Source organism: Mustela putorius, unplaced genomic scaffold (genome assembly GCF_011764305.1).
Source record: "Mustela putorius furo isolate JIRA1106 unplaced genomic scaffold, ASM1176430v1.1 tig00003858_pilon_pilon_pilon, whole genome shotgun sequence".
NCBI lineage: Eukaryota > Metazoa > Chordata > Mammalia > Carnivora > Mustelidae > Mustela > Mustela putorius.
Window position 1 is genome coordinate 11,191,460 of NW_025422010.1, and position 18,274 is coordinate 11,209,733.

Consider the following 18,274-nt stretch of genomic DNA (forward strand, 5'->3'; position numbering starts at 1 on the left):
TAGAAGTTTAGGTTAGCAAATCTGAAAATATTTTGTATACTCTAGGCTTAGGCAAACAATAATAAAAGCCAGGTCTCTCATTATTAGAGGAGACAGTTATAAATACAGGGGAAAAAAGATGCAACAACAAACCTGGTTGTGGTGAATTAGAATAGAAGGTTATCAGTATAAACTCACTTTTTTTTTTTAAAGATTTTTATTTATTTATTTGACAGAGAGAGATCACAAGTAGGCAGAGAGGCAGGCAGAGAGAGAGAGAGAGGAGGAAGCAGGCTCCCCGCTGAGCAGAGAGCCCGATGTGGGGCTGGATCCCAGGACCCTGAGATCATGACCTGAGCTGAAGGCAGAGGCTTAAATCACTGAGCCACCCAGGCACCCCCAAACTCACGTTTTTTAAGATAGTTAGCTAGCAAGTAAGAAAAGGGGATGAAGAATGACAGATATTTTCCTTCACATATCTTTCTATCTTTCTGGATCTGAAAAGGCAAAAAAGTAAGGGTGTAAGTTAAAGGGATAAGAATACACTTCACTAATGGAGATGGTTCCCTTGAATGGATTCTCATTCAATGTGTGGAAGAACTTTTTAGTTCTAATGGTTTGTGGTGTACCTAAATTATTTTTCAGACCTAAGAAGGATAGACTTACAGAAGAAGGAATGAAGAGTGAAAACGTTTTTATTTTTAAAGATTTTTATTTATTTGACAGAGAGACAGAGAGAGATCACAAGTAGGCAGAGAGACAGGCAGAGAGAGAAGGGAAGCAGGCTCTCTGCCAAGCAGACAGCCTGATATGGAACTCGATCCCAGAACCCTGAGATCATGACCTGAGCTGAAGGCAGAGGCTTAACCCACTGAGCCACCCAGGTGCCCCAAGACCAAAAACATTTTTAAAGTTTCGATTCCATCTTGGTAGTCGTCTAGCCTAGACAACTGGCTAATCACTGGCTAATGAAAACATTCTTAGGTAGATACTTACTACCAAAGTACCTTCAGTCTTTCTTGGATGTCTTATGTAATTACCTGTTGATAGGCAGCAACTGGAGATGACCTATTTTAATTCAAGGAAAGTAATTTAGCTCTTTCTAAAAAGAGTACATAAACTAGTTTGGTTTTTTTTTTTCCAGTTCTCAATTTTCTGTTTCACTGAAAATTAGTATATTTGACAGGGTTTTTATTTTGAGAAATACAAAGTAGTCTGTTTCCTAAATATATTAACACTATGGGGCACCTGGGTGGCTCAGTGAGTTAAAGCCTCTGCCTTTGACTCAGGTCATGATCCCAGAGTCCTGGGATCGAGCCCCACATCGGGCTCTCTGCTCAGCAGGGAGCTTGCTTCCTCCTCTCTCTCTGCCTGCCTCTCTGCCTAGTTGTGATCTCTGTCAAATAAATAAAAATCTTTAAAAAAAAATTAATTCTAGTAAATGCCTCAAAATCAATTTTTTTCCTCCAAAATTGTAGGGAATTATTTTCCCTTCTCTTTCTCTCTCTTTCTTTTTTGGAATTAATAGTCAAGTATACAAATGTAAAAGCCATTAAAACCAGAATACTCAGTCTGCTAAATGATGATGAATCAAATCAGTGATAGGCACAGCATCCCTAAGTAGATATGTAAGGAATCAATTTGGATTTTGACAGCCCTCCTTAGATAATGTCACCATGTATAGAAGCCACCATTAGCCAATCCAGTAGATATAAATCAGTGAGAGCTGGGAGCTGATATGACAAATTCTACAGATTTCATTTGTTAAACTACTATTGGAATGATGTCGACCTGCAAACAGAATAAGAGAGAGCACACAAAGAAAGACAGTAAACATATGGGACAAAAGGTCCTGCACCTTACCATCCACAGGCTTGACTTCAGCTGGTAACTGTTCTTCCTGTCCTCCCATGCTGTTCTCTTTAATGCTTTCTATTTCCCGCAAAAACTCCTCCATGGAGGTGCTGTCTATGGAGGCTTGTGAGTTGGAGCGGCTAAATGCAGGAGAATGTAGGGACTCGTTGGAGAGCATCCTGTTAATTCTTCGGCAGCGAGGAATAGATTTTCTGCAGAAAGAATAATATCTGTTGTTAATAAAAATCAGTCTTTGATGTTATAAATCACAAAATAAAATTTAGGCTTAAAATCAGTGGAGAAATGAAGTTAAGTGTGACAGAGAGGGGTTTGGGAGAATAATCTGCATTCAGTGGCGGCCCTTCTATTTTATTCTCTATAATTCGTAAGACTTTGTGGCTATGCAGGAATCCCCATGAAAATACTTTTTATAATTTTCACACACTCATAAAGTATGAAGTTACTTGGATTAGCCAAAACATATAGTTCAAGCCAATATCTCTGATGAACACAGCTACAAAAATCCTCAATTAGCAAACTGAATTCAATAATACATTAAAAGAATCATTCAATATCACTATTCCAAGGATGCAAGAATGGCTCAATATCTGCAAATCAATCAACATGACATATAACAATCACAAAAGAAAGAATATTAACCATACGATCATCTCAAAAGATGCAGAAAAAAACATAAAACAAAATTCAGTATCCATTCATGACAAAACCTCTTAATAAAGTGATTATAGAGGGAACATATCTCAACATAATAAAGGTGATATGTGACAAAGTCACAACTAACACCATACTCAGTGGTGAAAGACTGAAACTTTTCCTATAAGATAAGGAACAAAAATGTCTACTCTCACATTTTTATCCAATACAGCTCTAGAAGTCCTAGTGACAACAATCAGATAAGAAAAAGATGTGAGGCTTCCAAATATGTAAGGAAGAAGTGAAACCATCAGTATTTGCAGATGACATGATACTATATAGAAAACCCTAAAAATGCCACCAATAACTATTAGAATCAATCCATGAATTCAATAAAACCACAAGATACAAAATTAATACACTGAAATTTGTGGAGTTTCCTTTTTTTTTTTTTAAGATTTTATTTATTTATTTGACAGAAATCACAAGTAGACAGAGAGGCAGGCAGAGAGAGAGGGGAAGCAGGCTCCCCGCTGAGCAGAGAGCCCGATACGGGGCTCGATCCCACAACCCTGGGATCATGACCTGAGCTGAAGGCAGAGGCTTTAACCCACTGAGCCACCCAGGCGCCCCGGAGTTTCCTTTTTTTAAAAGATTTTATTTGTTTATTTCAGAGAGAGAGAACATGCACACAAGTGGGGAGAGACAGGTCAAGGGAGAGGGAGAAGCAGACTCCATGCTGAACTGGGAGACTGATGTTGGGCTTGATCCCAGAACCCTGAGATCATGACCTGAACTGAAGACAGATGTTTAACTGAGCCACTAAGGTGCCCTGTAGTGCTTCTATACACTAATAATGAATTAGCAGAGAGAGAAATTAAGAAAATAATCCTATTTACAACATCATCAAAAAGAATAAAAGACCTAGTAATAAATTTAACAAAGGAAGTGAAAGACCTGTACTTTGAAAACCATAAGACACTGGTGAGAGAAGTTGAAGACAACTCAAGTAAATGGTAATACACATCATGCTCATGGACTGGAAGAATTTGTATTGTTAAAATGTCCATACGCCCCAAGCAATCTACAGACTCAATGCAATCCCTATCAAAATAATAATAGTATTTTTCACTAAACTAAAACAAATAATCCTAAGATTTTTATGGAACTACAAAAGAATTTGAAGAGACAGAGTAATCTTGAGAAAGATAAGTTGTAGGTATCACAATCACAGATTTTAAACTATATTACAAAGCTACAGTAATTAAAACAGTATAATACTGTCACAAGGCACATAGATCTATGGAACAGACTAGAGAACCCAGAAATAAGCCCACACTTATACAGTCAATTAATCTATAACAAAGAAGTTAATATACAATGGGGAAAAGGCAGTCTCTTCATTAAATGGTATTGAGAAAACTAGACAGGTACATGCAAAAGAATAAAAGTGAATCACTCTGGGACACTTGGGTGGCTTAGTTGGTTAAGTGCCTGCCTTCAGCTCAGGTCATAATCCTGGCATCCTGAGATCGAGTCCCACATCGGGCTCCCTGCTCAGGGGCAGCCTGCTTCTCCCTCTGCCTCTGCTGCTCGTGGTCTCTCTCTCTATCTCAAATAAATAAATAAAATCGTAAACTTCCCCCAAAAAGTGAACCACCTTCCTATACCAAGATACAAAAATAAATTTAAAATGGATTAAAGACATAAATGTAAGACCTGATACCATAAAACTCCTAAAAGAAAACATGGGCAGTATTCTCTTGGACATCAGTCTAAGTAGTATTTTTGGGGATGTGGTTCCTCAGGCAAGGGTAACAAAAACAAAAATAAACAACTGGCAATCCATCAGGCTAAAGAACTCTGGACAGTGGAGGAAGGAAGGAAACAACACAACAAATAGGAAACTTATTGACTGGGGAAAGATATTTACAAATGGTACATCTGGTAAGGAGTGTATGGTGCACACTGAAAGGGTGATTTATGCAAGCATGACCCAAATGTCCCTGCTAATCATTATCTTGAGATCTTGTCCTCCTTCTATATTCCCATCAAACAGAATGAGTAGAATATATTGTTCAGTTTTCAAGGTTAGGGGCTCCAGGGGTGTCAACCCAGAGCAACACCCTTATAGCTACAGATAGTTGCAGGCTAATAGCTATACTATAAAAGATTACAACATGTAGATTCCAGAAGTGGATGCTGTCCAGTTGGCTGTTTGTAGACATAATCTATGTAAGTTCTCTCAATAAATCTATGTCTTGATCTCCATCTCTGAGTAATTTCTTCAATCTCGCCAGACCATCATACACCTCTGGCTTAGCGTCTGCTGGGATGTGGTTACACAAGGGGTTAATATCCAAAATATATAAAAATTCATAAAACTCAACACCAAAAAAAAAAGTCTAAATAAAAATGAGCAGAGGACCTAAACAGACACTTTTCCAAAGAAGAAAAACAAAGTAGTCAAAGACACATAAACGGATGCTCAACATGATTAATCGTTAGGGAAATGTAAATCAAAACTACAATAAGATATCACCTCACACCAGTCAGAATGGTTAGTATAAAAAAGACAAAAAATAACAAGGGTTGGCAAAAATGTGGAGAAAAGGGAACCCCTGTGTACTGTTGGTGAGAATGTACATTAGTGCAGCCACTACAGAAAAAGAGTATGAAGGTTCTTCAAAAATTTACAAATAAGAATATAATTCAATCCAGTAATTCCACTTCCATGTATTTACCTGAAGAAAATTAAAACACTAATTTGAAAAGATATGTGCACCCCTATATTTATTGCAGTGGTATTTATAACAGCCAAGATATGGAAGAAACGTGTGTCCACTGATAGATGAATGGATAAAGAATGTGATAAACACACACACACACACACACACACACACACACAAATATGGAGTATTACTCAGAGTTAAAAAGAATAAACTCTTGACTTTTCAGCAATATGAATGGACCTAGAGTGTATTATGCTAAGTGAAATAGGTCAGAGAAAAACAAATGCCATATGATTTCACTTATATGGAATCTAAAAAACAAAACAAATGAACAACTAACAAAAAATCAGAATCATAAATACAGAGAACAAACTGGTGGTTTCCAGAGGGGAGGGGAGGGGAGTAGAGCCATGCATGAAATAGGTGAAGGGGATTAAGAGGTACAAAATTCCAGTTGTAAGTCTTGGGGATGAAAAGTACAGCATGGGGAATATAGTCAATAAATTGTAATAATGTTGTTTGGAGACATACATTGACTATACTTGTCATCGTGAGCATTTTTTAAAAATATTATTAATATATAAATGTCAAATCATGAAACTCAGGTTTCAGTGGGCATGAGGGAATGAGAAGTTTTTGTTTAAAGAGTATAGAGTTTCAGTTTTACAAGAGAAAAAGAGTTCTGGAAAGAAGTAGTAGAGATAGTTACAACAATGTGAGTGTCTTGATACCACTGAGCCATATGCTTAAAAATGGTTAAGATGGTAAATTTTATCTTATATGTATTTTACCAGAATTTTTAAGATTTTATCAGAATTTTTAAAAATTGACAAAAAACTGGGAGCCTGGGAGGCTCAGTCAGTTGAGTAGCTGACTCTTTATCTCAGGATCGTAAGTTCAAGCCCACACTGGGGTCGACACCAGGCATGGAGCCTACTTTAAACAAACAAACAAACAAACAAACAAATATTTTTAACAAGTTGGCTGCTGAAATAATGAGATAGTGCGAGGAAATAATTTGTGACATTAAATAGAATTACCCTACATTAGGGTGAGGAAGAGGGTAATGACCTGGCCCACAAACACCCATAGTTAGTTCACGGAGAACCGTATTACCACAAAGCGTGGGGCCCAACCACTGAGGAGGGCAGAGCAGGCTCCTGTTATCTATGGAGGGCCACAATAGGACCACTGTCAATCTTTAAGACACACAGCTGAGAAGAGCATGGAGCAGCTTCATGGGGCACTTTCTCATGGAGTTGCTTCAATCACTAAATAAATTTGCACGTGTATGCCTTTAGAACATAAAATTATCGAACAAATGTTAGTTTAAAAATCAAGAGACACAATGGGGGGCATACATGCCAAAATGCTGGAATTCTCAGAAATTTTTAAGATTTGCATAAAAATAAAATTATTTTGGGAGCACCTGGGTGGCTCAGTGGGTTAAAGCCTCTGCCTTCGGCTCAGGTCATGATCCTAGGGTCCTGGGATCGAGCCCTGCATCGGGCTCTCTGCTCAGCAGGGAGCCTGCTTCCCTTCCTCTCTGCCTGCCTCTCTGCCTACTTGTGATCTCTGTCAAATAAATAAATAAAATCTTTAAAACAAAAATTATTTTTATGTGAGGTGGTGATGTGTTAAGGGATCTTATTGTTATGGTAATCATTTTGCAATATATACATGTATCAAATCAGCATGCATGCATCTTATATTTAACCCAATGTTATATGTCAAATATCTCAATAAAACTGGAAGAAATTCAAAATACATTTGATTTCTAAGACATATGATTGACAAATATCATATTTCCTAAGAACAATGTCTGATTAACAAGAACACTTCAGTCTCCAACCATGAATAACTGAGCTGCATTATGCAGTATGATCATCTGTTCTTACTCTTATGTTATTTTTTCCTTCTTATTAATCTTCCAATTTGGAGTGGGTGTGCAACTTCTTTCAAAGAACTCCAAGTATGCCTTCTTATCCTTGGTTAGGCAAAGTTGAACCAAAAGGCTGAAACTACCTCTTAACTAATGTGCAGTCTGAGCTGTTACACCCCAAACAAGAACTCCTAGACGGAAAGAGGCAACCAAAGCAATGGCATACCAGTATCCATCCGTGGCACTATGACTCATTTAGGGAAGTTTCATTTTTATATACAGAGCAGCAGTGGACTGCTATGGAATTTGGCCACGCCCTACAGCATATGCAAAGAACACTCATTTGAATGAGCAAACAAAGAGAGGGGAGTAAGAAAAATCCGTATGATATTTTCTATACCTCCAGGAATCCTACATTTATAAGTTGCTTTTAGCAGAAATTTCTGGAATTTTATCACTGATCCTAATACTATCATACTGATAAGTAATGCCAGGTTTGAACATCAACTGACCGTGAGTTAGCTAATTAATTTATAAAACTCAAAGCATTTTAGGAAAGTATGAACTATCTACTTTTATTTTCTTATGCTATGCCATGTGATAAAAATAATTTTAGGCAGCTGTGTTTAAAACTTGGGTGGTAAGAGTTTTCTACTGAATTCTTTACAGTTTGAGAAGACAGATTCTAATGGTTTTAGTACATATGAAATTGACAAAGGTATCATGATGCTTACTGCTTCCTTTATTATTTTTAGGCTCTTAAGACTTCTCCCTTTTGCAATAAGACCAATACTGAAAGCCACTAACAACTCTGTAGAACTCTAGTACAGAAACATCTACTCGTAAACATTCTGCTGGGGCAAGGAAAACAGAGGCAAAATATAGATCATGAGCATCTGAGTGACACACTGGTTCATTTTGAGATAATCCACCCAAAGAATTCTATAAATGCAGTGATCAACTCTTTTTTTTGGCAAAGAAGTCAGACAGTATTTTTGGGAAAAGCACATTTGGAAGAGTTCTCACTTCTTTAATCAGGGATCCAAATATTTCCCCCTTCATCCCGGGACAGAGTAAGGGTTATGACCTTCCACTCTTAAAATATTACATAACTGTGATCCTGAGGCTCATCCAACACTTTGATGAGATTTAATCTGTAGTTTCATACCTTACCATATTAGGATAAATAGAGCTTAATTTTCTTAAACTGTTTGTATATTTTAATTCCAAAACAATACCAAAAAAACATTACACGAAAAACAGAATGCAATTGTATTACACAGTAACTTTTGTTGGTAAAACACCATTAGGTTTCAAATTAGATTTTAAGAGCATGGTAATTTCCATAAATCCAAAGTGGCATTAAAAAAAGATTTTATTATTCCATTAACAATAATAATGGAATAAAAATTCCATTATTTTTCTAGAAATGACTTATATTATGTAGTAATGATTACTGGAGATCTAAAACTTCTTAGAGTCTACCCTGATTTAGTATTTTACAACTTGAGAACAACATAAATACCTTAAAGTAGCATAATTCTCTCTTTACCTGTCAACTGACTTAAAAAGTCAATAATCTTTTTAAAAATTAAATAAGTAGTCTTTTATATTTATCCTTTATGGTGTTCTTATATTTATTCCCACATGTCTCTGTACCCATAACAGATCATTTGCAATCAGCTCTGAGAACTTCATTTGGCATTTCCTCTTTTTTTTTTTTCCTTAGCACTTGTTGTACTGTGTATCTGCTGCCAACAAACTCCTTTAGATTTCTTTCTGAATACATCTTTAATTCCTTTTCAATGTGGTGAATTTGTTTACTGGGCAAAGAATTCTAGGCTAGCAGTTTTTATTGTTTTTTAAGACCTTTTATAAATGTCATCCCATTGACATCTGAACTCTTTAATCTGATCAGAAGTTTATTATAATTTTTATTGAGATACTTCTAAATGTCCTTTTTCTAGATGTTTTTCATAAATGTTCTCTTTCTATGTTTTTATGTTTAATTTATGTTTAATTACGAAATGCCTACACCGTGGTTTTGTTTTTATTTTGCATGAGATTTACTGAGTTTCTTAAAATCTGTGGGCCAATGTCTTTCATCAATTTTGAACAATTACCCATTTTTCTTCTTCCTTTTTTATTTTTGGTCCCACTCTCTCTCTTGTCTTCTTTTGAACTCCAATAACATGTATGTCAGCCATTTGATATTGTCCCAAATGCCCCTCTTGGTCTGCTTTGCTTTTCCTCTCACTCTTTCTCTGTTTTTCAGTTGAATTTCTACTACCCTGTCTTCAAGTTCACTTTTCTTTTCTTCTATGCATCTAGTCCATTGTTAAGTTCATCCAAGGAATGCTTCAAGTCTGGTATTATGTTCTTTTCATATGTCAAGTTAGTTCTTTTTAGAGATTCTATTTCTCTGTTGACATATTCATCTTTTATCCATTTTATGCAACTTTTCCTTTGATTCCTTTAACAATTATCTTTATTTAAAGGTTCTTGTCTCTTAATGTCAAAGTCTGTGCCATCAGTATGCCTTCTATAGTGATCAAATACCAGTCAATTGTTTATGGGACACATTTTCCCTTTCTTTTACTAATCCCATAATTTTTTGTTCTGTGCAGACATTGTTTTTAAAGGAACTCTAGAAAACTGGAGTTAATAGCAATTTCCCTTTTCTTCTGTCTAGTAATTAGAGTAAGACACAGATCACTTCGCTCCAATTAGGAGTTGACCTGGGTCTGGGTTATATTACAACTTTAATCAGTTTTAGGTTACCTCTGGTTCTAAATGTTTTAAATGTCCTGTGTGTTTATAGTTCCCACCCCACCACCAAGGAGGGCTTTAGGTTAAACACCATGGAACTAAGAACTCTCTCTGATTTAGAGTCTAGCCCCCAGCCTCCTATATTGTAGGGCTCTCAGAAAAAAATCTCAAGGGAGATGATTATGAGGTGTGGAGGTCCTACATTTGGGGCTTCAACAGATTCCAATCTGCTCTGCAGTACAGACAGCCATTAACAGTTGTACTGCTATCTCCTTGCCACAGCAGAGGCCCTCCACCCAAGCAGTATCATCATCAGCTGTAAAGACTCAGGGGGGAAAATATGCCCAGGGAGGGAAATGACAACTGGGCTCTGTCACCTAGGAGGAGCTCTGCCCTCCCTGAGATTTATCTCCTTTAGGTGGTGTGTCCATAGCTCTCCACCAGTTTTTAAAACATATCATGTTTACATTTATCCTTTGTTCTCTAGTTGCTATGGTGGGAAAGAGAGTCAGCCACCATGTAGTCTAGCCCTAAATGGAAGTAGAACTCCCACAGAACATTGTAAACATATCTGATTTCTTTTAACATCGTATTTGCTAATGAACTGCTAGCTCTAACCCAAGTCCAATTTTTCTAAGTATATTCCATAGAATATGTTTAAAAGATATAACTTTTGCTAAGAAATAACCTATGGGCCCTTACTGTCTCTTGTAAAGAATTTCATATATATCAATTTACTACCATACACATTACATCATTTGATCCTTACATTAACTCCATAAAGCAGCCAAAACAAGAATTCATGTCTCATTATATAATGAGGAAAACAGTTACCAACAGCAAAGTGGAGACACATAACTTCCCACTGCAATTACAATAAAATGTAAATGCTCTTCTAGGATTTCATGGCCCAGCACGTTCTGTCCTCAAACTGCTTCTGCAGTCACTCCTTATATCACTCTCTCCGGCGTTAGCACTAGGCATGCTAATCTTTTCTCAGTTTCTCTAAAAAGACAAGCTGTTTCTTCCCTCAGGAAATTTTCCTTTACTGGTTTTTCTGTCTGGAACATTCTCCTACTATTTCCATGCCAAGATGCCTCTCATCATTCAGCTCCCAAGGTAAATGTCACTTCCTCAGGGGATCTTTTCCTAGCCATCCTAAATTAGCATTCTTCCAGTTATCCGTCATCTCAGCTTTCTGCATTTCCTTTTCCCCATCCATCAACAACTTACACTTCATCTACTCACTTACTTCATTTTTGGGGATTGATTTTCCCCAGTAGAATATAGAGGAACCATGTCTGTCTCATTTACACAGTATCTGGCCAGTAACAGGAACTCAGAAATATTTGCCAGAATATAAATTCAAACCTTTCAATCCTGTCCAAATACTTTCCCTACAATAATCTTTCTTAATTTCAAAAGCCCCCTTAGGTATTACTGTATCTGTGTATGGCTATACATGTCTTTATACCATAGAAGAAATATAATATGGTTATTTTAAGAAAAACTGTGAAGCCAGCTGGCCCAGGTTTCAATGCGGGCTCTGGCACTTTCTGGATCTATGACCTACAGAGCAAGCTACTGAACCTCTGTTCCTCCACTGCCTAATCTGTAAAAAGGGAATATCAGTCACATACATGTCCTGGGGCTATTATAAGGATTGAGTTAATACATGTGAAATGCACAGCACATAGTAAGACCATGTGTTAATAACGGACTGCTATAATTTAATTTTTTAGCACACTTGTAACTAAACTTACAGTAAGGCTATAGTGGGTGCTAAAATATCATCAGGGCACTAAAATATCATAAGAAATATAATGAGATAAATAAAACTGCATTTGTCATAATTTTTCTCTGACCCAACCCCATGCCCAAGCCTTACTTCCTTAGGCCACAAAGGGCTATCTTACACAATTCTGGCCAAAGTCACATCATGGTTTCAGAGAGATCTTTTGTTTTACTGAAATAAGTGCTATCACTTTTTCTTCCTCATTCTCCCTTCTTGAAATGTAGACAAGATGACTAATGTCTCAGTAGGCATCTTGCAATGATGAGAGAAAACTCAAGAAAATTGCAGAGACAGGCCCTGCCATTACTGCATCTCAGAAATAATTTCAGATGTTGCCTATCTCTAAACTTCTCTAGAAATGTGAGGATAAGCTCCTAATTTTAAAAACAAATCTACCCTTTGTTGTTGTTATTGTTACTTGCAGTCTGAAGGACTCCCAAAGGATGTAACTGGAAAGAATACTTCATTAATTCATTTGCAATAGGGTAAGATTAGATGCCTTCTCTAACTCCACTCCTTTAAGGGAATTAGTCAAGTAAGAATAAACAGTCTTGTGTGCCTGAGTGGCTCAATCATTAAGCATCTGCCTTCAGCTCAGGTTATGATCCCAGGGTCCTGGGATCGAGACCCACATCAGGCTCCCTGCTCCATAGTGAGGCTGCTTCTCCCTTTCCCACTCCTCCAGTATACTTGTTTTCTTTCTCTCACTGTGTCTCGCTCTGTCAAATAAATAAATAAAATCTTAAAACAAAAACAAAAACGAATACATAGGCTTACTAAAAGAAGATGTGTCTAATGTAATGATCTTCAATTTAAGGAGCTACCAAATTATGTGCCTAATCCCATGTCTTGGTATGGCCTTGGTCAGTACACTCTAAAGTTAAACTTCATTCCCACTGAAGATATCCCTGTCTAAATATACAGGAATGTATTCACATTGTTCTCAAATCAAATATATTCCAAAAGAAGCAGAAAGAATATGCCAAAATCACAAAAATTTCCCCTTCCTCTTTCTGAAAAAAGGATTGAATTTTCCATTGTCACTCTCTTTGAATGATGCCAATGGCAGCTCAGCATAGTCATCTAGAGAAATCATCTTAGATCCTGACCTCAAGGAAGCCTTTGCATCAAAGCTCTTGCAAGTGAAATTGTTCAGTCTGTGGGACAGACCCTAGGCATAGTCCCCATAATGCAGTTGTTTGCCCTCTTAGTTCCCTCAGGAGGCCATTTAGGTAAAGTAAGAAGACAAATCCCTTGTTTTTAATGCTCTGGTTTCTCAGCAATCTTTGGATTCTAACATGCTTAAAACAAGCTCAACTTGGATATCTTGCAAAAAGCACTTGAAAGGCAATGGTGATAAATGGAAGCTATAGTTTCAGAGTAATAGAAGCAAGAACACAGAGCAGGTTTCTCAGGCTCAGTGACTCTGTCTTTCAGTATCATCTGGCATCCTTCATTCTCCTACCATCCCGGTTTTCTGTTCCTCTCTTGGCCTGCCTCACCCCTCTTTGGAGAACAAGGAGAAAGCTAATGAAACTATTCCATCAAAAGGTAAACAGGTCTGCCTGAACCTCTCTGTTGGCAGAAAAAAAATACAGAAAAATGTGTTTGTAGATTAGGTGGAGGCTTAAAACAGCAAACAAATCTCAGTTACTCCTCAGGGAATATCTGAAATGGTTCTGAAAGCTGGAAATTTTTCAGCTAACTGAGGTTCCTATCAGCAATTAAATTCTTATGCATGTATATATCACCTCTGAATACAAGCACGGGTCTAGAAAGGGGATAAATTGCAACCTGAAAAGAACAACTTCCAACCATTAAACATTGAACCCCAGGAATTTACAAAGGAGGAGCTTCAAATGGTACAACAAGCTCTTCGGCAAGAAAGAATGACAGAATCTCTTTTTGAGGGTAGAGGGAGGACAGCATGTTTTTCTGTATCTGTAGCTATAAAATAAAGTGAGCTCCGTGCTCGCTTCGGCAGCACATATACTAAAATAAAGTGAGCTCCATATGCTTGACTTTGAAATTTATGCCATGTTCTGTCTACTGCTTTACCAAGAAAAGGCCACTAAACCACATAATTAGAATACATCATTTATTTGGATATATGTAAACATTCATGAAAAAACGAGAATGTAATATTTCTTAAATTTCCCCTACGTTGGTTGAGGGAAGGGGTAAATAGAAAGTGACTGCTTATAGATATGGAGTTTCTTTCTGGCAAGATAAATATACTCTGGAATTAGTAGTGACAGTATCACAATTTTGGGGGCTGTACTAGAATCACTGAACTGTATACTTTATATTTTTGAACTGTATATTTTATTTTAAAAATTTTTATTGTGTTATGCTGATCATACTGAATTGTATATTTTAAAAGAATAAATTTTGTTATATTAGTTGTTCATCAATAATAAAACTATATGAGAAAATAATTCTAATTACTTTCTAAAATTTTGATAATTAAAAATGCTTTGACACTAACAACACAAAATACTGGTGAGGATAGGGAGAAAGAAGAATCTTCATTCATTGCTGGTGAGAATGCCAAAAACTATAGTTGCTTTGGAAGACAGTTTGACAATTTCTTATAAAACTACACATACTCTTAACCATACAATATAGCAATCACGCTCCTCAGTATTTACCTAAAGTAGGTGGAAACTTATGTTTACCCAAAAACCTGCACATGGATATTTATGGCGCTTTATCCATAATTGCTAAAATTTGGGAATAAAGATGTCCCTTAGCAGGTGAATGGATAAACATGGTACAGCCAAATAATGGAGTATTATTAAATGCTAAAAAGAAATGAGCTATCAAATCATGAAAAGACACAGAGGAACCTTCAATGTATATTTCTAAGTGAAAGAAAACAATCTGAAAAATCTACATACCATATGATTCCAACAATATGACACTCTAGAAAAGGCAAAATTATGGAGATAGTAGAAAGACCAGTGGTTGCCAAGGTTTGAGGGGGCGTTGGGAGGGATGAAACACATGGAGCACAGAGGGTATTTAGGGCAATGAAAACATTCTGTATGATACTTTAATGATGGATACAGGTAATTACACATTTGTCCAAGCCCACAGAGTGCACAATTCCAACAATGAACTCTACTGTAAACTATGGACTTTCAGTTGATTACAATGGGTCAGTGTAAAGTCATCAATGTAACAAATGTACCACTCTGGTAAAGGATGTTAATAATAGGGGAGACTGTGCATGTGCACTACAGGTGGTATATGGGAAGTCTCTGGATCGTCCCCTCAATTTCGCTTTGAATCTAAAACTGCTCTTAAAAAAAAATCTTAAAAAAGTTTTTTTTGTAATTTCAAATAAGTTTTAGGAATCAAAAAAAAAAAATCAAATTTTCAAAAGGGGCCATGGAGAGAGACACTCCTATGAAAGTCTATTGGCTGTTTTAAGCAAAGTATAATGGTCATAGATGGGAAACAGTCTTACCCATTTGACTAATAATCCTCTAAATAGGTGACGGGCTAAAATGTCTGTTTTTAAGGCAAAGGGAATCACCAAGTGTGAACATTTTAAACAAATACACAGTTTATGACTTTGATGTAGATTGATTTTGCTGAAGCTCAATCCCCTAAGTAACTAATCACATTATCCTCAAAGATAAGTTAAAATTATTAGTGGAAAACTAGTTTGGTGACACCTAATCATTGCTTAGAGGCTCATATTTTTTATTCAATTAGGAACTATGGGGGAGTGTCTATAAAACAGAATGCAAGGAAAAAGCAGCTTTCCCTTGCTCTTTAACAGAATTCTACACTTTACCTCTTCAGTGATGTATGTCATTAGAAAAGTCTTGGAGATTTATGTATTTTGTTCTTCTAAAATTACTCTTCTCCAAGAAATCTACATAAATTTCTGGAAGATTGTCTTCTTAGTTCAAAATTAAGCCACACATTCTCTCTCTTGATTAGTAATCAATTATTACCAAATTTCAGGGTATATTTTTGTTCTGTGGTTCCAAAGGGCTGCTGTGGCCAGTACTATTATGCATGACTTTCAAAGCAACTGACCAGATAAGTTCTCAATCTGGTGTCATCTGAAAGTGTGCCTCTTTGGTACTCTTGACAGTTGCTAGAATGCAACCATGTAACCTCTTTCCTTCTACATCTCTAGTGTCTATTTATTGTTGTTATTACCTAGTCATTAAATGGTCAGCCACAAAACATGAAAATGCTATTCTAGGGCATCCTTGTACTATTTTATAATTCTTTTGTCTATTGTCCTTCTCCAGCTCCAAAAATTCAATGACAGAATCACAAACAAGATCAAAGGTATAATCAGGCAGTAGCTCAGCTTCGGGTCCCATACAGTCATTCCCATGTGCATGGTCATTCTCATGTACATGGATTTTAAACAGCTAGCTGTGTGGTCCATCCTATTAAGGTTTTCATCTGGCCTTTTTCCTCACGGGGCAATAGTGTCAGCTCAACTTCAAACTATTTAGTAAAAATCCAACGTAAATATAAACCCAATTTATTAAATTCTGGCAGGAATGAATTGGCCATTTGGATGAATAATTATCCCTGATTCTCCTTTTTCACAATACATTTTCCACACTCAGACTTATTACATGATGGTTTTAGTTCTATAGGGTCCCTTGAGCAATAACAACTTTATGTTCCATTTGTTTTCATTGGCTAACCTTAAGATGGTGGCTCCTATCTTCCATACAAACAGCTTTAAATTGGAAACCCATAACTAGTGTTTCCAATGAAACAGAGGATCCTAGAGTTGGGGAGCTGAGAGGAAATTTGAGCAATGCCCAAATAAATCACATTTTACAGATGAGAAAAATGACGCTTAGAGAAATTGAGTAACTCATCTAAGAGCGCACAGAGCATACAATGCTAATTATTGAGAATTATAACTATAAATTTAATCTTCTTATATCTAATTCCATATTTGTTTTCCCTGGTCACTAGTCTCCTAATTCATTTATATTTTATATTCTTTACTCATTCACACACACAAAAAAAAAACCACCACCAACAGAAAACCCAACCCAAAAGCTTCATACTTTTACATTAGATAATTCTTTTTTCCCTTAATGGATTTCTTAAAATACACATGATAATCAAATGGATCCTATTTTTATCATATGTTGAAAAGTCTATCAGTAGTCAAAATTTTCACTAAATAACAAAGAGAGCTATCTGTAAAAGTGCCCCACAAGAAAAAGATTTTTTATTACAAAATTCTCTAAAAACCTGATATTCTGCCAGTTAATAAAACTGGCAATTGTAACAGACCATATACACTGGCTATAAAATACATATACCATATATTTAAAAACAACTATGATACATTTCATCTACAATTAATATATTAGCACTGTTAAAAATAAATCACATTTTTAATTTATCCATAGGCTGGTATATCATGATGTATTAGCATTTCTTGAAATAGTGTCAATAATTCACATCTTTTATTTAAAACCATTCAAAGAAGTAGAAGCTGAATTCCATTTGCTCAATTTTCCTTGTGGCATGTAGAGACATTTCCCAAGTATAACAGCCAGGTTAAAATAAAATAATAAATTCTAAATTCACATTTTTATTATTGTTGCTATTGTTAATCATCATCATCGACATCTAGTTAAAGGTAATTTCATTTGGTTCTCTACCTCACCCTCTCCAATTTAGTCTTAACATTGTTCATCATAAGATAAATTCCTTTAGCAAGCCATTAAGAGCCTGCAGTCAGCGCACTTTGCATACTCTAAATATGCCATAAAAACAACTGTGAGAATTAAGGTCCTCAAAGTCCTAGTTACAGAATGACAGGGAAAGGCACTGACCAGTAACTTGAATGCCCATGTTAAAATGTGAACTTTGGAAAAACAAGAGCTGTAAGTTCTACAAAAGAGAATCAAATAACTAATTTCATAATGGTTGACACCTCATGTGGTGGGGGCTCTTGTTGCCATTGCCTCTGAAACTACAACATTCAAGATGAATAGCTTTAGTACTTCAGTACCTAATCCCTGACAGCAGACAGACAACTATAAATCCCTGATCAATAGTTTATACCATGGGAAATAGAGTGATTTCTTTTCTGTCATTTTACAGGAAGCTTTTTCTTTCTAAGAATAACCCAACCAGGAAGTTCTCCCTCTTCTAAGGCTTCTATCCACTCCTTTCCAGTAACATTATCTTCTTTCTTTACCAATAGCTGGGATTAATTATGATAATCAGTAATTCCCTGAATAGACTCTTGTGCACAAAACTGGTGAGCTTGTGTAAAGAAGAGATACAAATGACACAAAGGACTTAGGTCTTCTATTTTATTGTGTTTGCTTTCGTTTATTTAAAAAAGAAGCTGACTCTTCATGGTTTTTCATAAATGGGCAAGAGTTTTCATTTTTGCTTTCATTTTCCTTGCAAAAGCTCCTTCTTTAAAGCAAAAAGTAGCAGCTTCTGCTTAACAGAATATCTGTGCTTCAGTAGATTATAAAATAAAATTCTACCAGGGTTTCTGTTAGCCTATATAGAACCATTATATGAATTCAATAAAGTCTATCCTCTCTGAAAAAATATGGCTTGCCTAATGGGTCAGAGCTGAATCTC

General features: G+C 36.2%; 1 protein-coding gene across 5 annotated transcripts in view; it reads right to left on the reverse strand.

The window, feature by feature from the left end:
* The window catches only part of ARHGAP28 (Rho GTPase activating protein 28), a 207,693-nt gene that overhangs the window by 97,774 nt on the left and 91,645 nt on the right, over positions 1-18,274 (reverse strand). For all 5 annotated transcript variants that reach the window (XM_004742733.3, XM_004742734.3, XM_013051393.2 and 2 more), the window contains one exon: positions 1,843-2,045. In XM_004742733.3, the coding sequence (XP_004742790.1) occupies positions 1,843-2,045 (203 nt within the window). The remainder of the gene's footprint in view (positions 1-1,842; positions 2,046-18,274) is intronic.